The sequence below is a fragment of the Osmerus eperlanus genome, chromosome 15, assembly GCF_963692335.1.
Source record: "Osmerus eperlanus chromosome 15, fOsmEpe2.1, whole genome shotgun sequence".
Classification (NCBI taxonomy): Eukaryota; Metazoa; Chordata; class Actinopteri; order Osmeriformes; family Osmeridae; genus Osmerus; species Osmerus eperlanus.
Window position 1 is genome coordinate 4,524,532 of NC_085032.1, and position 24,908 is coordinate 4,549,439.

Below are 24,908 nucleotides of genomic sequence, written 5' to 3' on the forward strand. Positions count from 1 at the left end.
CAAACAAATTGGGACCGGTTTACTGGCTGCAAGTGCACGTATAAATATTCATAGATAAGTGTTGGCGCCTGCGCCCTTAGCTTTATTTGCAGCTTGTTTTCTCTCACATGTAGTGTATCAAAGTAGGCAACTATAATGCAGTGCATCAAATATTCTTAGTATTTTTTGTATTGTTAAATTTCTCAAAATAAAAAACTACTATCAAAATGCATTTGTTTAATGTGAGATTTCGAGCTTTGATGTATAGGCTAACTTAAGACTGTCCTCCAAGAAGTGAACAAAAACGGGTGTCGATTGTTTTTTTCTGTATTTCTGTAGGATGTTTCTAGTTGATTAATCTGCTGGCTAAGATTTGACTTGACACTGCCAATGTACTTGATCGCACACACCGTAATTCTTTGCAAATTGTTTGAAATATTAAGTGCTTGTCTATATTGTCATTCAAAGCTCTAAGCCCTATTTAACAAATCCAATATGTGAGCACGATGGTGAAAAACCCAACATACCCCTGCAGCAGGCGTATTTGTTAACAGCAAGTTAAACTTGCATATGCCTTTTGATGTTGTTCCACACGTTCCATTGGAGTCGGATTCCATTTCAGAAATGGGTACATGAGGTTGTCCTGACGCCCTAAACAAGTTTCTATAAAGAATACTTTTCATTGCATGGATCGATACCTAACACTTTCTATTGCTGATCTAGTGGTGCATGCATTGAGATGTATCAGCACTATAACCTAAATAGAGTGTTAAATAGAGTCGAAAAGTCATTTTATTACAATCCTTAATTTATCTCAAAAGTTAATAGCCCATGAAAAGAAAACATGAATACATTTCAATACATTTCATCGAATCACCCCAGATATCGTGCATTGTTGGGAACTTTCTCTCGCAAACACACACACACGCATGCAGACGCACGCACACAAACATACACACAGGTACACGGGTTGTCATGAAACAAAAACATTACGGCTACAGTTGAACTACTGGACGTGTAGAGTTGGGGTAATTTTTGTGATTTTATTTAGGCCTATGTTTTAACCTCAAAACAACTGAACTATCGTGGTTTAATAGTTGTGCTTGAAATTATTCGACTACACACTTTCACAAACACACACCTACAGCCTACACTACGAATATTCAGCAAAAATGTCCAAATGGCAATTTAGTAGTGAACTGAGAGATTGTGAATTAGATTATTGGGTTTTGCGCACTGGCATTGTTAACCACGCTCATGATCATTGGAGTCTGTTGATGTGATTTCTGCCTAATGGGGCGGTCAAGGAAGCTGATACAAGGAACAAAAGACCAACAGTGACTCCACAACACTTCCTAAAACTATGAAATCCGACACAGGGAAAATAAATTAGATTCGAGAATAATTAAGCAACATAAACTATCCAGTTTACACTGATGAGTATCCGTCACGATTAATCGTTTTAATTCGCACATTACTTTAGGGCAACGTCTGGCATGTTAATTTTGGATAAACAGAAGACACGAGACAGAGCCAAAATCAAATTACTTCACATAAATGACCTATTATACGATTAGACTAGTTGTTCACTGATGTAAGGGTGACCATGATGTGATTTAAAACCTGTGTATCAATAAGCGTATCTAAATTGTTACACTTGTCCATCACATTTCAAATAGCCTGTATATGTTACCATTTTGTTACATTGAAATGGGTGGACGTATCGACGTTCAGCGATCTAGTGGCACAGCCATGAACATTTTCTTATTTGGTGAAAACATACATATAGGCCTAGTTCTCATATTCTATTCAAAGTTATATCCTTTCTAGGGCTGTTGGGTTGTATACAACAAGCAGTATTCACTCTGCTATCCAGTCATGCCTAAAAATGCTACGGGAACAAAGATTTTGAAGGCAATCGGTGATTGTATTTTTAATCCTTTAATATAGTACGAAATGTAACCAAACATTATTGTAAACTAAATTTTACATACGAGCGTATTTCTCCATAAATACCGATCATTTCTAACATGTGTTACCGGTCCTTTACATGCGGATAAATATGGAAAATTGATCTATTTACAGGTAATAATTCCTTGCAATTGTCAAGGCATGGACAGAGAGTTTTATATTTATCACGTACATAAACAGATTGACACGGAGTTTCAGGCTTTCACTACACGATTTATCGACATGACATTAAATAACAACAATGATACTGTGCTACTCAAACTGGACCTTGGACGAAATGTTGCACTGAATACAAAAGCACATTAATACTAATAGTCGGTTAGGTTGACGTGTAGACTGTAGTAATACTGAGTAATTCACATTTGGTACACATAACTATAACATTCTGTTCAATCAAGTCTACTCATCGCAATATTCTTAAACCATCTCATTTCCATATATCTAGGGACCACATTTTCACAAATTCCCTTAAACTGTGATATAACTATTTACAAAATAAAATATTACATTTTGAACTAAGTGAATCTTTATGTACAAAAATCAGGGCACTACCCGCAGATAGCATGCATTTCGAGATTTCCCACTTCAGTCTTTTGATATAAAGAAAATGTAAAACTTGGTAGCTGGCCTTGCACCTTGTCCATGCATTGTTCTCTTTCTTTGCTAAAAAGCCGTTAACCAACCATTTTGGCCTCCTTGTTTTATTTTTCTCTCGGTCCACGCGTTAATGGCTGACTTGTTAGTCTTTGATTCCAAAGCAGTCTTAATTCTGCAGTCTTTTCAGAAATATTTACACGTACCATTCATTGAAATTTGATGACAGCGTGCTGTGACTTGTGTGATGAACTGTCGATACTGCTGGTGATATGGAACTGCTGCTCTGGTTCTCTGTAGACGGTGACACAATAGTTGGTGGCGTGGATGACTCGTACCCTGAACTTGCCGCTGGCGATGGTTGGGATCCTTGAGTGGTCGACTCGTGAACCTGCAAAATAAACATGTAGAAAAGTGTATTAAATTTCAATGAACACTGCTGAACTCAAAACAGCATGAAATGCATAATTAAATGTAAAGTATGACATTTCATTGTCACTTTTAATCTATTAATTTACTTGAGAAAGGTAGGTTATAGGCTATGTGTTCACTGTTCAGATAATGTAATTCCCACAGCACGCATGATAGGCTACTATAAATTAGTTCACATATTCTCTTCAAGCCTACATTGAATTCAAAGGTAGGCTTTCTGAATGTGCAATGAATGTATGTATCTGTTTCCTGGTATTAGCAAATTACTCACATTAATTTACGGGAATGTAATAATGTATCAATAAGAAAACCATAATCAATAAAAACATGTAGGCTTATCGTATTTTATCTATAACGTAAGAATGTATTCACGTTTAACACAGTACTATACCTTCATGTGTTTCCGGAGAGAGCTGGGGTGTGTGTATGACTTGTCGCACATTTTGCAAAGATAGGGCTTGTCGGACGTGTGGACATGCATGTGTTTCTTGCGATCGCTGCTGTTTGCAAACCGTCTGTCGCAGCCCTCAAACTCACACTTGAAAGGTTTTTCGCCTAAAAAGTACAAATATAAACATTTTATCTCTCATAACTGTTATAAATATTGAAAAGCATAATGAAAGGAACATCTGCATAGTCAATAAGAAATATACAATGTTAAATTAATTAAATTATGCCTAATAAATTGCAACAAATGTTACTTATTTTATATATAGTCTGTGCATTGAACCCGTTTATACACTAAATAGTACTTCTATGTCCTACAACCACAAAACCAATTAATTTTACCTCATATCCTTAAGTCTGCCACACTAAATGTATTGCATTTTTCCTTCTTTTTATTAATTTATAGGCTCAATACAATCTGTTATATATCGACGTATTATAAAGCATTCATGTTAGTCAATTGAATAACGCTGTATAATTGTAGCCTACTAGTATTGACAGACTAGACTATTTGCCATTCTATATTTTTACGTCTTAAAAATGTCTGATATCAAATCTTACCAGTGTGAGTCCTTTTGTGAATCTTTAGATTTTCCGATCGAGCAAATACTTTGCCACAACCGGGAAATGGACATGGAAATGGTTTCTCTCCGGTGTGCACTCTGATGTGGTTCACAAGTTTGTATTTGGCTTTGAATGGTTTTCCTTCTCGGGCACACTCTTCCCAGAAGCAAATGTGGTTCGACTGCTCCGGTCCTCCCACATGCTCCACCGTCAGATGGGTGACGAGCTCGTGCATTGTGCTAAAAGTTTTGTTGCACGACTTTTTCGGGTTCGTTAGTTGCTCCGGTTCGATCCACTTGCAGATCAGCTCTTGTTTTATCGGCTGCCTCATGTAACGGAAGAAGGCCCCTGCTCCATGATGCGCGGCCATATTCATGTTCATAGGGCCATAGCCATGCAACTGGGTCGAAGCATAGTGGTCGGACCGCGGGCTTGTAACATGGCCATACTGGTCGGCCCTGCCGTACATGTCCCCCGAAAAGCCCAATCGCATCTGACTATTAACAACATTTGAGGAAGCATGGCTCGCGGCTTGTTCGTGAAGTCCTGGGAAGAGCAGGTGTCCCGCTGCATCTGAGTGTCCATGTGGGGCTGCAAAACTTCCCGCTGCGGAGGCGAAGAGACTATGCTGAGCGGTGGTAGCGTCTCCGAAGCCTCGATTTCTGAAGAGAAAATCCCGGGTGGAATTGAAAGCCGCCGTAGAGTAAGAACTGACATGAGTCGGGTGGTGGTGATGTCCCAGTGCAGCGGCTGCGTAGCCGGGCGCTTGGGAGGAAAATGCAGTTTGCCCGGAGCCAAGATCATGCGAACTGTGGTTGATTTTGAAAGCACCCATCCCGTCTGCGAACGGATTTATCCCCAAAGCCACTTCTCTTTCTGTGACTTCGCCTGTTGAGTGATGCCGCGAGGAGCCGAAAGTAGTCACTCCTATGGTAGGATACTGTGGTCCTGCGTCCAAGAGCATCTTCAGTCTGGACTCGCTGAGACGACTGAGTGCAGAAATCAAAAATCACGCACAAATATTCTCAGTCCCTACCTCTGCCTGCAAAAATGATCAGACCTCGCTGAACTGAGCAAACTCCAATCCACCGATTTTCTATTTACTTTCAGAGGACAGGAATTTTCCCCACTACCTCTCTTCCGATGAACACGCAAATCATGTACGATATTGTCTTTTGCGGTTTATCTTCCTGTGGCGAAACTTTCACCTCCTCAGTCAGGCAGTGAGCTCTAGACTGATAGTCGCAATCATTCCTGCAGATAAATGAATTGAAAAGACAACACAGTCCACCCCTGATGAATGGAAAAGGAGGGGGATGGTCATGTGACAATATTCTTGGTCTCTCATTGGAGCATCCTTTCTCCCCCCCGAGTAACATCCACTCACCAAATAACAATCCGTGGTGCTGTGCCCACACTCCCATTGGTCCGTTTACATCATCAATCCTAAGTATTGTGAGATTGCTGACTGAGGATTTGGTTAAAAGGCTGAATAACAACACAAAAAAGTTTTCAAATGTAAAGAAACAAAGGGCTATGTGAGAAAATGTATTCACATTTGCTTGTAGGTGTTTATTTATTTATTTACTGCTGAAGCAAAATATATACATATTTTGTTTATCTAAATGTGTTTTATCCACAATATATAAAATGCATATGAAATAAGCATTTGCCTATTACAGTCCACACTTGGCCGCAGGGAAGTCAACAAAAATGCGCACACCTCGACAACCTCCCTTCCTCACGAAAAAACATTTTGGCAGAAAATGCAATGCATTCACCACATCTTATTGATTTGATATTCCAGAGCACATGGGGCCTGACCCCATGCAGATTTCAAGGTAAAAGTTCACATTTATTGCAGGAGTACTGGTCAACCTTCACTAGCAAGCTATATCTAACCTCGACATTGGTCAATCAACATATTGTGACTAAAAAGATGTACCTGTGAGAGTCTACATACCCAAGCTATGTTGCATATAAAGCCTAAACAACTGCGTCATGTAACCAGCACCGTTTATGATGCTGCTGTCAGCTTGTCACACTTCAATGGACACCATTTTCATAAACTATATTATTGCAGACGTTTAAGATAGAGCTGCACGTGAGCTACGTTTGCAGCGCTCTATCTTGCCCTTTTTCTGAATAACCTGTCCCCCCATGTAGCCCACCTGCCAAAGAGATAACATCAGCAGTTTGGGTCCTCGCATCACATTCCTGAACCATGTTTTTACGTAAAGGTTTCCCCAAACTGTTTTTCGAAGTCATTATCTTCCAGTTGATGTGTTATACAGAAACATGCACATTGACAATGTGAGATCTTTTTTTTGTCTGTATTGTCATGCTTAACCATTGCATGTGTAGAACGTTGTGGGTTGCCGAAGTTATGAAGTGGGATTTGCGGCGCTCTCTGCAGGAACCTCTGCTGCTAGAGTTCAAAGCTGCGCGCACAGACGTGCCATGCAAACCATTAAAATATCATCTTGACTGCTAGTTTTTGTTCGTCAGTGCCAAACACATACTAGCGAGACGGAGGGAAGAGACGGCTTTAAGGTTAAGAGTTAAGGTTTAAAAGTTCTTATACCCAACAATACATTTCGAAGGAACCTTCAACAGGTGGAAAACGGTAAGAATGGCACGTGTACGGAAGTGACTTTGAAAATAGAAAAGACAGAACATGGCCCTGTTTCTGCGGGCGTCAGAAGGTGTCAGGTTTTGAAGAGTTTTTACTTACAGCCCTACTTGGTTGAGCTGTAACTTTGGGCGTGCATTTTTCTATATTCCGTATTGCATGTATAGACTGTGGTTATATGATATAAATGCTTACAAACTATCTTGCCTGACCTATGGATAATTGTCCCAAAAGGTCGGACAGGTCTACTGGACATTTTTGATTGAGATGTAATAATTGATGGTCTTATTGACACAGATATTTCCAGAGCATGTAAACATATAAACAATAGATATAAATAGAAATATAGTGAGGGTAATTTGACTATAGCTGACATAATTAAAGAAACTATATGTTTTGTTCTGTCACCGACCCTTCATTGGTGTCTATTTGTGAGCGAAGCACTTCAAAGTAAGCTATGTGTTACAGAGATTCCTCAGAAGACAAGGCTACAGCTGCGACCCTTAGCCTATACCAGTCTGTGAGCAAAGGCCATTACATAAGTTACTTTAGGATCAATCATAGTTTTCATAATATTTGCTTCATTATGACTTGCTGGACATGGCGTTGTCATCAAAGGCTTTTTACATTTACATTCTTAAGAGATGTCCAGATTCTTAAGTTTCTTAAGATGTCCGTTTAATTTGACTGTATTTTTTTTTTTAATTACTGAAAAGTCACATATCAAAGTTTGACTAGGTTAAAAACAGATTATTGCCTCTGAGGTAAAAAGAAGAAGAAAAAAGCGATGGTAATTAACTTTTCGTCTGACATTTGCGGTTTTTGTTGAAAATATTTAACTTACCTACTTCGCTACCAAGTTGACTTAAAATGAACTGTCCTCACTTGACTACAAAAGCTCCATAGTCATCTTTTGGAAACTGAAATGAATTAATTTACCATTTTTCGCAGGCCTACATTTTAGAAGTTGGACTCCAAATATCGCGTTAACTTATGAACTTGTTTCATCATGTGTGGAATTCCGTTTCTTAAACTACTGAAACATAGGCTACTTCAATTACAAGCAATGGGCAAATATTGGCTTGACACACTGTCAAAATAAATTAAGATTTTACTGCCTTTGAATCACCCATCGTTCTTAATATCTGTGATTGATTTTAAAATGTGATAGCCTACTTGACATGAATTTAATCGTAACTAACCTTTTAGGGTGGTCAGCTCACATTACAATACATTTTTGTTATGATTATTAAGAAAAAGACTCCAAGCTTTGTCTAAAGTAAGACTCCTGTGATCAATAACTTTTATTGTTAGATAATCTTCTTTTATACAGGCTTTATACATTATTGAAAAAATGCCACGCAGATGACAATTCCATATGCACCTATCGATATTACCCAATGAAAACATGATCTTAAAATGTTAAATAGAGACAATGTATAATTTATTTCGGCCCGTCTTAAAATAGCAGACCAGTGGCTGGTAGTAGGAACTTAAAATGTTCAGGTGTCATAATGCAATGGTCATCTGAAGCTATTTTTTTACCAGTCTGTTGGGGTGGCTATAGTCTATCTGGCGGTCACTCACTTCTAAGCACTAGTTTAGAAACTTTAATACAATAGGCTACTGGTCCATTCGCCTACGAAAGAGGCCTACGTGGGAAAATAATGTTTTTTGGTCTCACACCCTGTATTTAATTCTTAACATGGTTTTATACTTTAGACTATCGTACATTTCACGTGTGGACCTGTTATGATACCATGGGCAAAGAGTAGCCTAGGCCTAAATTAGTTAGGTTATGGCTTATTTTAGCGAGTTCTTTTTTGTCCCTAACACTTTGCCTTGCTGCGTGTTCTTGCTGTACCACCTCCTGCGCCCCTGATCCACTCCAGTTCTGGGTCTCAATCAGACAGAGCTAGAGAGCGAAATCACACCGGTTCACGACAACAGGTCCGCTCTATAACTTCTTTTTTCGGGACAATAGACGTCGCTCACTCTATTCACAAATAAAGAGAAACCGATCCCGACGTGCTGGAAGCAACAAATGCGCGAGGAGGGGTTGTAACTTGCGGGTGGGAGGACATGTAAATATGTTTCTTTACCTTCTTTTTTTACAATGTGTGTTAAAACGCCCACTGTGAAACATTTCTTTTGTCAGAATACGTCTTTGATGCAAGCATTTCAGAACGCGACGATATTTTTCATCGTTGCGTTTGTCGAATGACATCGTTGATCGTTTATATAACGGAAATAAGATATTTCTGAATTATTTATGATCCGTATAACCTTAATAGTAAAGAAACCACTCTTGCATACTCAAGCACGTTTCCTTAGTCAAAATCTTGTAAATCAGTATTAGGTCTATAAAGTTCCGTGTTGCATGTGGATTCAACACGGAAAACTCGCGTTTACAGTTCTGAAGCAAAGATTTAACTTTTAGGAAGGAGTTTTAAGTACAACAACCTTTGCATAACAACTACTTTTTCCCATGTGTAGCCTGAGGCACGGCGCAGGCGCTCTTGTTCCTTGCTGTCACTAAAACATTTTTCTTCGCATTGGAAACTGTCACAAGTGACGTCAATCACTGAGCTCTGACCAATTAGAACGCGGGGTGATTGTTTAGCTCCACGGGCTGCAGCGCCTACCATGAATCTCTATTCAGTATATCAAAGCTTCCTGCTGCTGCCTCTCAAGCGAATGGGATTCCATGTAGGCACTGAGATAGAATCTCAACTTTAAAAACTTTTTTTCTTCTATTTTTCATTGCGATTAAAATATATTTGTCATCATCATTATTATTTTGCCTGCTGTCAAGTCATTCTAAAATTAGGAGTAATGAGCGTGGATGCTTTGGGAAGCTCTGTGATGGACCCTACGTTTTCCAAACGGAACACGGCGCTGAGATTAGTTGACTTGGCAGGGGCTCACCACCATCACCATCATCACCACCATACCCCTCAGAGCGTGACAGGCTTCCCGGGGTTCAGCAGCCATCCACACTCAATGGCTCACGCGCACCCTGGGGAGATTACTGCGGAACCCCGCCTGGGGCCGAGTCCATTCGGGCCAGAACACATGGGGCACTCCGCGGCCCTCAAAATCAGCCCAGCCCATCATTATCCCCACCACCATCACCACCACAATCATCATATGGCAGGCCACAGTGAAGTGGTCTCCAGTCAAACGGGAGCTTTTGGCCCGGTGCAGGCAACGACGGTACCCTATTCTATGTCTCACACGGCCCAGGCGTTATCCGCAGGTAGGGATTTCCTCATTCGAAGAGATCTGACAGCTCAAGCCATGCCAGTGCTGACCGACCAGGCTCCTGGTTCAACCTCTCACCACGGAATGTTTGTCTCAACAACAGGTAGCTATCCAGGACACTATGGTCATCACCCCGACGCAGGAAACCATACCCTCTTCTCTGGACTCCACGATCAGCCATCTAACGGAGCACCAGGTGGCCAAGCCTTGAATGGTCAAATAAGGTTAGGAATACCTGGAGAAATGTACGTTAGGTCTGATCACTTGAGTCAAGTGGCAAGCTCAAGGGCTGATCCGTTCTCCGCCTCGCCTTTACATGGCTACGGTGGTCTGAATCTGAACATGAATCTCAGCGCTCATCACCACGGAGCCGGTGCCTTTTTCCGTTACATGAGGCAGCCGATAAAGCAAGAACTCATTTGCAAGTGGCTGGAACCGGAGCACTCGCCGAAGAAACTTTGCTCCAAAACTTACAGCACTATGCACGAGCTGGTAACGCATGTGACAGTGGAGCATGTCGGAGGACCCGAACAGGCAAACCATATATGCTTTTGGGAAGAGTGTCCAAGGGAAGGAAAACCATTTAAAGCCAAGTACAAACTTGTAAATCATATCCGCGTGCACACCGGAGAGAAACCGTTTCCTTGTCCATTCCCTGGATGTGGAAAAGTATTCGCAAGATCTGAAAACCTTAAGATTCACAAAAGAACACATACAGGTCAGTGACTTAATTTATATTTAGCTTCGCCTTTCAAAAAACATATAGTACAAGTATTACATTGAATTTATGATCGACTATCATCAATAGGCTACAATCTCTATGCAATATTGCTTCACAGTGATTTAGCTTAAATATTACGCAATTGAATTCTTAACACTAGCCACTAGTGGGCTATATCTTCAGTAAACAAACCTATACTGGTTTTATTAAAGCCATACCTCAAAGAGAGAATTAAAAACAGAGTAGTGTTTGGTCAATTGCATTTTACGTGCTATTTGAACAAATCAACGTCTATATAAGCATATTAACTTTCTGTGGATGCAGCAGCACAGCGTGTTTGAGGCTGAACCTAATTTCCAAGTGTTTGTTGTTAGTTGCATCAGTGGTCAAAAGTTGTAGAAGGATTTTGCTTGGGGATTCTGGTACAGCTCACTCAAGCGTTTGACGTGTGAACTGACATGTTTATGCCAAAATAGATCGAAGATTCAGGCCTACCACAAGTCTATCCGAGCACTGCCACATATGGAAAAGTAGCACACAACTGGTCAAAAGATACGTATTGTACTTAGAATAATAAAATGAAAGTTGGCTGTTGGAGGATGGAGGAAATTATGGTTCGTTGGATTGTCAATGCTTTTCAGTCTTGTTTTTAAAAGACTTGTTGCTGAATCCCTATGTGCATAGTCTGTCTCTGTAGTCTATAGGTAAGGCATCATCTGACTTGTATCCATTTTAAGGTAATCTTGCATTAATGCCAAAACATGTTGAACAGGATACAGGATAGTTTAGATATATTATGTCAAAATATATTATTCTCAGTTTACTTCTAACATCAGTATGAATGATAATCTAAAACTTTTAATTCTAAGACTTTATTTGACTATAATATATACAGCACTAGTATAATATGACTAGTATTTACATTATTGTTTATATTAGGACTTACTTAATTATAAATATTATTAGTTGTATTTGTTAAGATTATTAGTGGTAGGATTTTACTGGTTAAATATGTTATGTTGAAGGATGTATTCAACAGAAGCATCAGCACAAACTCCAATGCTAAAAGACCAAATGCAATAAACCTATACAAGGAATATTGTAGTTGCTTACAAAGCAGGGAAATTCTTTGGGTAATACTCATCCTTACAAAAGCAACAAGTCGATAGAAAGAAGCGCCTAGAAAAAGGAGGGGCCACAGCAATGTAACAGGTAGTCTATACCAACCATGTTTTACATGCTGCCCTCTGGGTTACATTATTTGGTGGGACTGGTAATGTATTGTAAAAACATTCTGTCTTTGTGATACATTTGAGAAGAATTATCAACGAACACATATGCTTCCTGAAAACATAATATCTGGGACACGCAGTTACATTCAGATACATAGTTTCGAAAGAGAAGAACATACACTTTTGGGCCCAATCCCATCATACTCTGCATGGAGTGTGTGTAATACAATAATGATAACAAATTTGCCTCCCCAGCCGTATTCAGCACAGTAAATGCATAATTCAAACCATTTGCTAACAGTACAAATCTGTTAAATTATTTCAGTGTGTGTTGACTCCCAAGGGCCCTGGTCCTTGGTATAATGTTTAAAACTGAAACTGTGGTTATGGCTCAAACTTCCCTTGGGGTCTGCTCCTCAATGCTTCCTTGTAAAACACTAATATCCTTGATTGGCTCTCTCAGCTCAACAGCTGAAGGTCAAATTGATATTCAACACGCAAGTATAATTAGACAGTAGCAATTACACATGAGTAGCTTGGCGCATAAGAGAAATCAGCGTTTGATGATTCTAGTGTAATTTATTCAGATTGTCTTTTTGCCTGGTCATGTTGTTGGCCTTTATGAACTGTCATGGTTGCAGGTGAACAGCAACAACCAAATGTTGCTCCTGTGCTAAGTAAGGCCTTCGACTTCATGAATATTCAGTTTGGTTGACAACATTGTGCCACTTTAGGTGAGCGTTGTTTCTCCACCAGCATTGCTTATATATCGGGACCTTCACTTATAGGTAAAAGTTCCCGATTGCTTTTGCAAGTCGAGTATCGCCTAAACTATGTTATTTCATTGCAGGTGAAAAGCCCTTTAAATGTGAGTTTGACGGATGTGACAGACGTTTCGCCAATAGCAGTGACCGGAAAAAGCACTCCCACGTGCACACCAGCGATAAGCCTTACAACTGCAAAGTAAGAGGTTGTGACAAATCTTACACACACCCGAGCTCACTAAGAAAACACATGAAGGTGCACTGTAAGTCTCCACCACCAAGTTCAGGCTACGAATCTTCAACTCCATCATTAGTGTCCCCCTCATCGGACATAGGCCGCGAGCCAGGGGCTTCATCGCTCTCAGAACCCGTCGCGTCGTCACAGCCCGCCAATCTTAGTGAGTGGTACGTTTGTCACAGTTCTGGAGCCAGTGGCACTCATACACCACCCAGCGGTTCCTCCACACCTGACCCCTCAGATGAACCACTTTACAGGAACCCTCAGTCAAGGGACGCCTTCTAACAGATTCCGTTTTGAAAATGCAGCAAACATAAATATATTTTCTATTGGACTTCAATCCAGAAGGTATATTTTCAAATGTTTTGATTCAATACACTGGCGTATGGCATATTCCTATGAAAACGGTATTTTCTCCGCATAAAGAAAATATGAAATTCTGTTTGTACATTTCTGATATATGGTACTGATTTAATGTAGCCTACGCATGTTGCATTATTTTGTAAATTCAGTTTAGACTTCAATATCTTTTTAATTTATTTTTTAATCTGAGATTAACCTTTTTGTATTATCGAACCAAAGTGTTTCAATATGAAATGTACATTTGTAAATTGCTCATTTTTGATGTGTTAATGTTAACAGTAGCCACATTTTTTGTAAGCTTCTGTCTTTAAGCAATTTTGTTTGCTAAAATTGTTTGTATACATGTTTTATGTTTCATACAGAAATATTTTCATTTGTAATGAAAGTCAACTATTGAAATGTTTTCATATGGTCTATTTGATATTACCTACAAAGTCATAAATGTTTATTCAACGTGGGCATTTGGTGGGTATTTTGTATTGTCACAATTTGTCAGCAATGCCTTTTTATTATGTGTTCTCATCCGGTGTACACTTGAAATGTGTACCATATTGCCCTGTAATTTTGTCAGTATTTGGAATAAATGGTGTACGATAAAACGTTTTCTGGCTTTTGTGACATATTCATGTCACACATTTCTGTTCATTGTTCCCGTTCAGGAAAAATCCACTGACATAGGCTAAGGATAAAACCAGGATGAAACAAAGATGAAACAACATTTTTGGATCAAGAAAATTTGTTGTGGTCTGAATTGTGAGACAATACTTGAGGCAAAACATTTGCCTTGCAGTCGAATTAATGAACAGGTGTCAAGCACGTTGGGCACCTATTTTCTACACGTGCTTCATAACTTAAGATACGATTTGCGGCAGTTTTGATTGGGCAACGATAATGTGTCCTCAGGCCATCATTTCTAATTTCGAATGCCTTCCTTGAACGCATACTTTTCTTGTCAGTGTAACTTCAAGCAGAGCCTACGATAATCTCTATTTTTGAATACATTAAATAACAACTAAAGCTCGAGCAATTGTTAAAATGCAATTTTCAACACCATATTTAATGTCTAGAGACATAACTTTCGTTGCATGTCTTTCTGGTGTGAGCACCATATCTCCATACATATACGATGGTTTTGGACTAGGGTTAAGGCCCGCGTTTGATGAAAACCTATATTCTAATCTAGACTTCAAAGAACTTCTGGTACAAAGAGCCATTTCTTCACAACGATGAATCCTCATGCTGAATTAAGATTTCTATACCAATAGCCGAGTCAAACTCGAATGATATGGGGCCAAGTCCGTGGACTTCAAAGCCTGTTCAAAGAATGTCATATTTACTTCCCATGGGGTATGAAACGGTAATCTATTTCCTTCATACCATGTTAAAAGCAAATATAATTTTGCTTTTTTCAAAAGAAGAGCCGATATAATAAGTTGTTTCTCACAATGCTGGGCTGCTTCATGACGTAAACAATTAAGCCAGTTATCTTATTCTTTTTAGTCTTCTCCTTATTATTTTTGAGGACAAGGACTGTTTACAAAATCGGTCAAGGGCAATCAACTTTAAAACAACATAGTTAAGGTTCGGTAAGAAAAGTAGGCTAGCAACTAGGCCTACTCATATTTTGATTCCCTAAGCGTAACACAATTTACCACCGGCCTATGGTTAGTTCAGTAAAACAAATTAGTTCGCACGCCCAAGACAAATGCACTGAGCCAAAATAGTTTTGATTAAGAAACTGCTTTCAAAAATTATAATAAAGAGCATGGAATTGGCATTCAATGGCACGAGTTAGGCTTGAGCTAGCAAGTGGTTACACCATTCTAGCATCTGATATGTTAAGAGTTAGTCCTTTGGTGCTTGTATTGCCGTTTACTCTGTCAAAGTACCACACTGAAAAGAGAAGGAGAATAAACACCAAACAAGATGATACTTCCATGCACCAGCTCTTGTGGATAAATGGGGGAAAGGATAGTCCGTTCTCAATTGAAACGAGATCGCTTTGAAGTGGGAGTTAATATCAGAAGGATTCCTCCATGTTGTCTAAACGACGTTGATGACACGGAAAGCTTCTTTTGTCACCGATTTGGTCGCCTCTTCTCTGTTGAGCCGTCCAAAGCTTTTAGTTCCAGTCGTCAAAAGGAACAAGGGGTGTGTAAAACTATTTCTATTTAAAACGAAAACCCATAGATGCAACAGTTATAAAGGTACACACACTTACGCGCACACACACACACACACACACACACACACACACACACTCCTTTTCTCTCTTTTAACCACATACACACAAACACATATTCAGAAACATTGCAGGCACAGAGAATCATACAGGAAAAATGTATACATGCAAATACGTTTTACTACATATAAAAAGAGAGAGAACACTATGTTAATTTAATTTAAAAAGTAATCTATAGATATCCCATCATTACCTTCCCTAACTTGATGATGATGTAATAGACTGTAGTTAAGACAATACAAAAAGAGGAAGTTTCCTTGGGCCGCCTGTTGAGTGTTGGTGTAGACTACATTACTGTAAAATACCTTCATATTGACTAGCCTCTCCTTCTCAACTTGGACAAAGATGTTGGTTTGGAGTCATCCCCTGTTGATTGCTGTCATCAACCACATCACCAATACTTCAGGGCATTAATTAAAGTCCAGCCTCTAATGAACCCCTGACAATAGAGTAAAGAACAAACACCCTGAAACTACATGTATGCTTACCTGTGTCTATTCATGCATATACATACATGTGTGTATGTTTATGTTGAAGATTAATTTAATCTTTTACCTGCATAAGGTAGTTCTGATTTGTAAACAAACTTGTAATCTCAAGTATCAGATGGCAATAATTGAAATCTGATGATATATGATCATGTAAGGTAGAAGATAAAGTGTTTGATGCTGTTATACTGTCCTTTCATGAAAACCAATGTAGCTTGTAGCAGAGCTGATTCAGAGCCACTATTTAGTGATGTTGCATGACTGAATTCTGTCCTTAGATTCCCTTGTGGTCTACTGGTAGACATTGTTATTGGTGTGCAGAAGCAGGCTTCATCCCTGTGTGTGTGTGTGTGGTGAGAGAGAGAGGTGGTGTGTGTGTGAAGGGGGGGGGTCCAATTCTTTCCGCTTGTTCTTTTATAAGGCTTAACAGCATGAACAGACAGTACAGCAATAGAGCACCTGTCCTTAAATTGAGAATTCAGACAGCAAGTCCAACACCTAAAATGTTTAAAACATTCACAACTGAGACTTAGTAAAAATATATTCACTTAATAATCCTTGCTACTTTGTATGTACTGCTGACATTTGATCAAATAAAAATAATTTGGGCCTAATACAGATATGATTTCTCATAAAGAAAACACAAGATTTGTTCATATGGAAACATGCAGGCCATGAAGGATTTGTGTATCAATTGTACTAGGCAGGACACAGAAGCTCTGTAATCCAATGACAGCACGGTTGTTTCACTTAAAATGCATATTCATCACATTAATTACCGATTATGTCAAGAAAAGATTATTGGACTTGTGCTACAAATGAAACTGAATCCATTTAATTTCTTGTCCTTGGTCCTCTCAGCACTTCTATGGCGTCCTAAGACTCGTTTGAGTGTGAAATATCATTTCTTTGCAAAATAATGGAGGCGGTAATCCTACTTCCGGAAACTGTCCTGCGTTATTGAACAAAGCCCTTTTAATAGGGGATTAGCAGTCTGCGAGTAAAAAGCATTTCTGCCCCCTATTCAATGTTCCATTTCATGTCATAATTACAAGACATGAAGTGGCCGGAATTCGCAGGCAAAATCACCAGACAGGTGCAATACCAAACAAGTAAATACACCCAGGAAACGTCATTCTAAAAACGGAGAGAAGTGAAGATTTAAACTAACCTATCCATTCACAAATCGTTTCCAATATTTTAAATGATACAAATGCAATGCATGTGATACAGAAACATTAAGCGTTAAGATATCGATTCCAATCTTATTTTCACGTGATTTTATTTTTAATATGATCTTTTTCTTTATTTTTATCTCCGCCACATATCTGAGGCAGTTCTGGCATGACTTGCTTTAAGGGGGCAATTGAAGGGTGAGAAGTAGCTTGCCTTACAAAACCTATTTGAAGCCTATCTGAAGACATACTATGGGTAAAATGCATTGTTTTTGTTGTTGTTGCTATTTCGATTATCTTTCTTAGCATGCTACCTTTGCCGGCTTTTCTTTGTATGTGAAAGTAGGCCTAAACAACTATTGCTTGACTCATTGAAAATGACCCTTGTGAGTTTGAAAAGTCGGAGACAAGTTTGTCGATTTCATAACGTGGCTTGTTTGAATCTCCACCAAAATGTTGGGATTTCCACAGTCCGAGGATTTCGGCGCAACGTTGAGAGTGGACTCCCTTGAACGCAAATCAGCCCCATAGTTAGTGCGTCGAACATGGATCTCTAACAACTTTGACAATGTGCCAGAGTGTGCAACAGTTCCTCGCACCTGCATTTTGAATAGAAACTCCCATTCAATGTAAGATACGCTTGTTGGCCTTGAGTCTCAATGCAGCTGTGTGAATGAGTCGAACGACCCGTGCTTATTCCGTTCTCTTTGATCTTCGATTTCTCTTTTCAATTGGCCCTGTCTTCCACAAGGAATATCTTTTCATCATAAGGTTATAGCATGCAAATATATATGAAATTAGTTTGCACGTGTGCTTAAATTGAGGAAGCACCTTCCTTCGCAAACAGTGCTCTATTTAGATTTTAATACACATTTTGTCGTACAAACCACCCTAACTCTGTGTTTGTGTGAGACAGAGATAGAGCTTCGTGTTCGTGCAGTAGTGTAAATTAATGTACAACTGTTAAAAACAGAGAGATGGCTCCCACACCACCCCAAAACACAAATGTATTCTGCCTACAGTACAACCAATAGTTACGATGGAATACACCAATTTTAAACTGATATCCACATTTCAATTAGATACATCATCAACGAGGGAAGGCCGATTAAAGACTGATTGGCTGCCAAGGCGCTCAACTTCAACACCACAAGCAAGTGGCGATTGTAATTAATTATCAGCATCAATGGTAGTCTAGGGACATCTTTTTGATATCGTAATTTTTTTTTCTCACACAAACTTTTTAGTAGGCCACATATTGAAGCTAGGCTTTCAGTGTCACGTGGTTTCGTCCATCTCACGCACTCATGGTTTGTGCAACAAAATATAGTTATGGCAGTAATGAGCACAATGGAATGATAATGTACTCATACTAAACTGATCAAATTCCTAACAGTGGCGCATACATCATCTAGAACACATAATTATACATTTGAGAACGTGCCCTTTGGCGATTAGGAGCATATCAACGACATAATTCATCTTCACTTGTGTCATCCTCTACTGTTGTTACAGTTGGCTTGGAAGGTTTGTGTGCGTGGATGTCTGTGTGTGTTTGTGTTTGAGCGAACGTGATAAAGAAGAGCAAAACGCAGAATAACGTCATGGTTTTGTAATTCAACACCTCACCCCCCCCCCCCCCCCCCACACAGAAAACGCCTATATATTTTTTTCAATAAAATTGTAAACTGTAACAGTGTACTAAGAGTCTGAGTGATTGTTTAACCATTTCCCTTTCAAAGTATAATCCAAAGAATCCACTTCAAGGTCCGAGGGCGAACTTCAGTCGTATACATTTTTAGATCATAGTTTCATTCATTTATTTTGCAAAACGAGGGTTTGTATTGTCTTATGTTTTCCTTGGTTGCCTATACCCATAAACATAGATGGGTGCCGGGTATAACATCATTATCAGTGTTAGAAATAGGATATGCTCAACACTTAAGGACCGTGGGCACTGATTGATGCAGGCTGCCTTGCTTGGCTTTTTTCAAGCATGCTTCAAGCTTGTAAAACTGATCTCAGGTAGGCTACACACATATGCAAGCTATGTCGTTAACAGCCTTTTTTCGTTTTAGATTTGTACATACAGAGCCGCACCGAAATCATAGAATAAACTAATTTAAATAGTTATTTACAAATATATAAATAAGTATTTGTTGTTGTTATTGGTACCGTGATAATAATACAAGCCTAATAATATATGTATTATGATTGACTGGTTGTTTCTAAACCACTAGGGGAAAAAAAATCTGAACCATCCAGAAATGTACCCTTTTAGTTCTAGGGACCCTCCCACTGGTGCAATTTACAGTGATGCAAAAGTGAGGTTACACAATTCAGAAAGGAGACAGTAGGCCTATCATCATGAATCAAAGTAATGTGTAGAATATTGTGTATGTGCAAATGCAAATGCGAAACATTATGAATCAATGGTTTATCTGCACTATTTCACACGTCAGCCGAGAAATATGTCGCAAATAGTGGGAGCACAGTTTGAGAAAAGATATGATTCTCGTGATCACTGTACCAGCATCAAAGACTTTGGGTCATTTCTCCATCTCCCGCCGAAAAGACATTACGCCTCTGATATTTACATATTCGGATATTTGTCGAACGTTTATAAATTACAAATTAATGAAATGTTTGGCGGTCCTTGGAGATCATGCTAATGAAGACATAGCCATGCTCTTTCTTTCTGACATTTCTTTGTTAAGTTTGTTACCCTTCCTCTATCACGCACAATTAACCATTATTGCATTTATGTCACTTCACTGTCATAATGATACAATCACGTAGTAAAGGTGGACTCCCAATGCGAAATAAATTACCCAAAGGTTGTATGTTTGAAGGTTTTTGGCATTATGCGGAGCCATAGCTTAATGGTGTATGTTTGACGTCAATTGCTTAAATTCAAGTGGAGGATGTAGCCTACAAGTGCAGCACACACTTTAAATAACCAAACAGAACATCAGACTCGTGTTGGATTGTTGGAGATAAGGCCTCGACGATGTCAACAGCCACTTGTTCGACATTAATGCCAGATTTAAGGGAAATGGAGGAAAGAAAAAGTTGGACGATTATGGGCGGGGGTAAGGGGAGGGGTCAGTCTTAATCATCATTGAGTAAAGTGTCCTTGAACTACAGTTCATTCCGCTCACGCGTTCTTCCCTTTCTTCTGGACAGACGTGTCGTGCCTACACACGTCTTTAACTATAAAGTTCCCCATCAGCACTAATACTTGGAAAGTCTCAAATACCTTTTTTTTGTTTTGATTAGAAATGTGTGTATATGTATCTATGTGTATCTAAATAATATGTAGGCTATTTGGACCACAGACGCAGTAAATTGTTATTTGAGTAAATTCCTAACATCTTCTTTGGATGTTCAGAAACGTCACCAACGCAATCGATCCTTGGAGACTCTTTATTTGACAGTTCAAATCCCAAATGTGCCATGGTTGTCATATTCTCCTCGATGGCACAATGAAAATACTCCATAATCAGATAGAGCAGCATGTAGCGTTTATTACTTTGTCAATCATTTTGATTTGACTGTAGTGAAACAAAGCAGTTCATAAATTCAACATCTGTTAATAGATTCCAAGTTACCTTTTCAACTGTCTCAATCATTGTATTCATAACCCATTTGCTACTGATGTTTGAGCACTCGGGACATTTCTAACCTTATTTATTTGCCTTAGACACCTTGATAAGACATGTTTTAAAGACACAGTTCTTAATTTTTCTTAAAAACGTAATTGAAAATATATAGAAACAAAGTATTAGTATCAGCCTACTCACAATCATAAAATGTATGGAAACATTAAGCGTCAATTTGCACTCAATATTGATTCCCATAAGCTATTATTAAACTGCTATGGACTGAAGTACTCTATTTCACTGTAATATAACAATTAAAACAAAACCTCAAATATAGATAACAATTTTGTACTGATGCAACGTAAAGATGTCTCAATAATTATAGTTATTGAAAAATAAAATGTTTTTATTTTCAGGCTTATCCTTTATGTTCAGGAGTTAATTCAGCAAAAGAAACGTCATTTTTTTTCTAAGTATAAAGAAAGATTTCAGTAAGAAACCGACCACTGTGACATTCTTTGGGCTGAGGCTATTTTCATAATACTCTTTGTGTAGCCAAGAAAACTACTCAGACAAGAATGAAGGAATAATCAGGGATTTTGTCCTTTATTTCCCTCGGAATAGTGTTAAGGCAGGATAAAATGCGAAGATAGTTTCCGATGAATCTTGAAGCCTATAGCGTAGAAAAAAACGTTTGAAATGTGTCAGAAACTTTGAAGACACGAGGCAAGGTAAGTAATGTTTTACCTTCACTTATTTGACAACACATGAGCATAAACCGTATTAAAACATTCATGCAGTCTTGACATGTGAGAGCATGAGACCTGTCAGGAAATCATGCTGCGATAACCTCCAAGTCCTTATCTAGCGTGAGCCTGTCTAATTTCTAGGCATAATTAACTTTATGCTTAAAATCAATTGTTTCCCGTGCCCAGCTAGGGTCCAGGACTGCAAGCAGTGAAAGGCCTATTTTTTGCACGTGTGAAAGCAGGAAGCAGCCCTACCTGCCACTCATTAGGCCCACAAAAACTCAATAGAAAGAGGGGGAAGCAAGATTAGACCTGCTCGTTATACCTGGCGCGCAATTAACACTACTTGTTCGTCTAATCCTTATGTGTTCTTGACATAATTGACTTTATAGGAATAAAGGACAAACGTAGCTATAGCCTAAAGTTAAAATGACATAGGCCTAGATAGTGATAGTTATAGTTTTATGACACTGCAAGTTTCATTTAATGTATGGGGTTGATGTTGCTGTGGAAGGGAATGCCTGTAAGCGCCCTATGTAAAAAAAAAAAAAAGTCTAATGTTAATTTGTCGAACATTTCTATTGAAGGGGATTCCACGGGAAGCACAATGCCGTGGTGGCTGTCTTGTATTTGTAAGAACCTTTCACGTAAAGTATGTGTCTATACTGCATATTTTAGTACAGCAGGACCATGTGGAAATGAAGCCCATGCTACATAAACACTAAAGATGCTTCTTGTCTCCCCAATACGCCCGTACTCCTCAAAATAGGGAGGCGTAACGAGCTGCCCCATTGACTTGTAGGTAAATCAGCGCACACTTGAACTGAAAGAGGACTTGACCTTTGCCTTTATGTTTTCCCCAATGTTTGTCTAAATCACAATCGTCTTTTGTAAGGGACGTGCGCTGCCGTGAAACTTCTCATTCAGCAGATGGATGTTCGCAGTGAGACAAGAGTGCCGATGATTTGAATAGCTCATAGGTGTTTGTAAATGTGTCTTGACTTGTCACAGTTTTCTATAAACAGAGAAGAAAGGGTGCCTTGAAATTACTTTGTGACTTGAAAAACTACATTTGGATGATTCAAATGAGATAATGTTACCGCCATACATTTGTCCCCCATGTATGTATATGTAGTTCCAACAGTTTTTGCATTATAAGAGTGACCAAAGATGATTCAGTTTCCTTAGAGAAAATACAACTTACATTATTGTGTTGTATATGTTATCAATTTATCGATAAAACTAAACGTGAATTTAGTTGGCTTCATGATAGTGTGTAATGTATTGAATTACAATTGCAATATCTTACACATATGTAGACTTCAGGAATACACCAAATATAAACTGTAGGCTGAACTGTATCAAACTTCCAGTTATACAGAGGGATTTTCAATGGCATAAACCCAAAAGATTGAGTACTTGCTTTCGGTATCTAAAGAAGGCCATGTCAACATGTGCGAAACAATGACGCCAATATCCTGCAAATCAATTAAAATAAAACAGACAGAAATAAGAATCCTGTTGTGATAAAACAGCACCTGGTATTGAGAATAATTTAAGGTTGTTAATTTGATCTTTATGTGGAAAATCTGAAGAGATATACGACAGAGAGGATGGGGTAGAAGCAAGTAGGGGGAGAGAAACCTGATGATTGCGCCAGTATTTCAAACAGAGAGTCATGAAAGTTGACACCAGGCACTTGTGAGCAGGATCTTAGAATTAATGTTTAGGTCAGAGTACTATATAATCCAGGTCATGAGGGGATTAAAGAATGTGTGGAATTTCATATTCATTTGGGCAGTTGTGAATGTAATGTCATTCATATTTAAGAAATTGCAATGTTTGCAATGGATTACTATCTTGTGTATAATCCAAAATGCTATTTAATGCTCAAGTCTATATTCAAAAACCAATTCAGCAGGCAATAAACGCTTCAAGCAAACCTTACGCATGGGAATATCAGAGACATTCCCCAGATGATATGATTCATCAATTATCTGGTGTTCCACAATGTTGACTGATAAAGAAAAAGAAAATAAAGTTCTACACAATAGCTGACTTCTCTACATAACTTTGTTCTTTTCAGTCAGCAGATCAAAGGCCTCCCAAATTGGTGTCCCAAAGATGTACATTGTTGAGATGACAAGATGACAATGCAGAGAGAAAGTCTGGTCTATCAGACATGTCAGCGTGGCAAAGAGGAGGGGATGCTGAAAACAGTCTTGGTGTCGATTTAATACCCTGTCTATATGAATTTCCCCAAATGTTTCGTGGGGTAAATGTTGGAAAATGCCCAGAGTGAAATAAGTCGCACATCTGAATAAAATGAAGACTTGACAGGTGCATTAAAATATAATATAGGCATATCTAAACAAACACACACCCAGAGAAAATGAGAGAGAGAGATAAAGAGAGAAAGAGAAAGAGAGAGCGTTAGTGAGAGGGAGTGAGAGACAGACACAGAATGAATGAGAGAGACAGAACAAAGTGTATGTGTGTGCTTGTGTGTGTGTGTGTGTGTGTGTGAGAGATACTCTTTACAGCCCTCACTATAGTCTCTGGTCGAGCACACTACAGTAAAACGCCATGGTGGTGCAACCTGCTGCTTCAACAAAGAGTTTAATCGTTGAAAAGCTACTGAAATGACTGGAGCGCGGACATCAACAGAATAAACAATATTTGCATTCATTTGAGAAATGGAGAGCTTGAAGATCAAGACAAAACCAAACAAAGACGAAAAAACAACCATGAATACAGGCATTGTGCATGGCTTTTAAATTCTGATTCACCATATCATCACCCCTGGGAGGAAGAAAACATCAATATCCCAACGGAAAGGACACGTTTCTATGGAAAAGCAAAGAATTTTAGTGCATAACAGATCCTGCGTTGAAAAAGAAAATAATTCAAAGAGATCAAAGACCGGCTCTTGGGAGCTATATGTGAAATAAAGATAGACGATGTTGACTTTTAAGTAGGCCTACTTGGAAAGACTTTGCACTCTGTAGGAAATGGCATGCACAAAGCAAAGCTAAAGGTCTAGAAAGCGCAATCTAAGAATAAAATAATGAAATAGTTTTTTATGAATGCTGAGTTGTTGCACGTTCACGTTTCCAAAGAATATATCTGAAATGATTTTTTCTTTCAAATAATGTGACAATCATTTTTTTTTAAATTTAGGTTGCCTTTTATTCAAAATATATAATGATATACATGATATATTTAAAATATATGGAAATCTTACAAGCTACATGCCCCAAACCCAAAATAAGCCTGTTTGAGTATATCAACCCTCAACTACAAAACTTTAGACATCCTTAATATAATATTAAACGCAATACAATCTGATGGTTGAAATAACTCAATTATATGTGCATTTAACCTTACGTCCATTGAGTTAGATTGACAAGCATGTGCATAAGACATACGTTTCCTCAGAAACAAAACTAAG

The 24,908-nt window shown here is 38.7% G+C and overlaps 3 protein-coding genes across 4 annotated transcripts in view; 1 reads left to right on the top strand and 2 right to left on the bottom strand.

Annotated features, from left to right (window-relative positions):
* Positions 1-24,908, bottom strand: part of cpb1 (carboxypeptidase B1 (tissue)) — a 490,881-nt gene that overhangs the window by 209,036 nt on the left and 256,937 nt on the right. The gene's annotated exons all lie outside the window — the stretch shown is intronic.
* zic1 (zic family member 1 (odd-paired homolog, Drosophila)) lies at positions 1,905-5,239 on the bottom strand. Its single transcript, XM_062480082.1, has 3 exons — positions 3,985-5,239; positions 3,368-3,531; positions 1,905-2,935 (listed from the first exon to the last, which is right to left on the bottom strand). The coding sequence occupies exons 1-3, from the start codon at positions 4,949-4,951 to the stop codon at positions 2,741-2,743; spliced, it is 1,326 nt and encodes a 441-aa protein (XP_062336066.1). The 5' UTR covers positions 4,952-5,239; the 3' UTR covers positions 1,905-2,740.
* zic4 (zic family member 4) lies at positions 8,543-13,804 on the top strand. 2 transcript variants are annotated; one of them, XM_062480164.1, is made up of 3 exons: positions 8,544-9,878; positions 9,987-10,601; positions 12,687-13,804. In XM_062480164.1, exons 1-3 carry the CDS (start codon positions 9,455-9,457, stop codon positions 13,121-13,123), a joined length of 1,476 nt encoding a protein of 491 aa, XP_062336148.1. In that variant the 5' UTR covers positions 8,544-9,454; the 3' UTR covers positions 13,124-13,804. The 2 variants fall into 2 exon arrangements, with proteins under 2 accessions (XP_062336147.1, XP_062336148.1); XM_062480163.1 differs by having other exon boundaries at positions 8,543-10,601.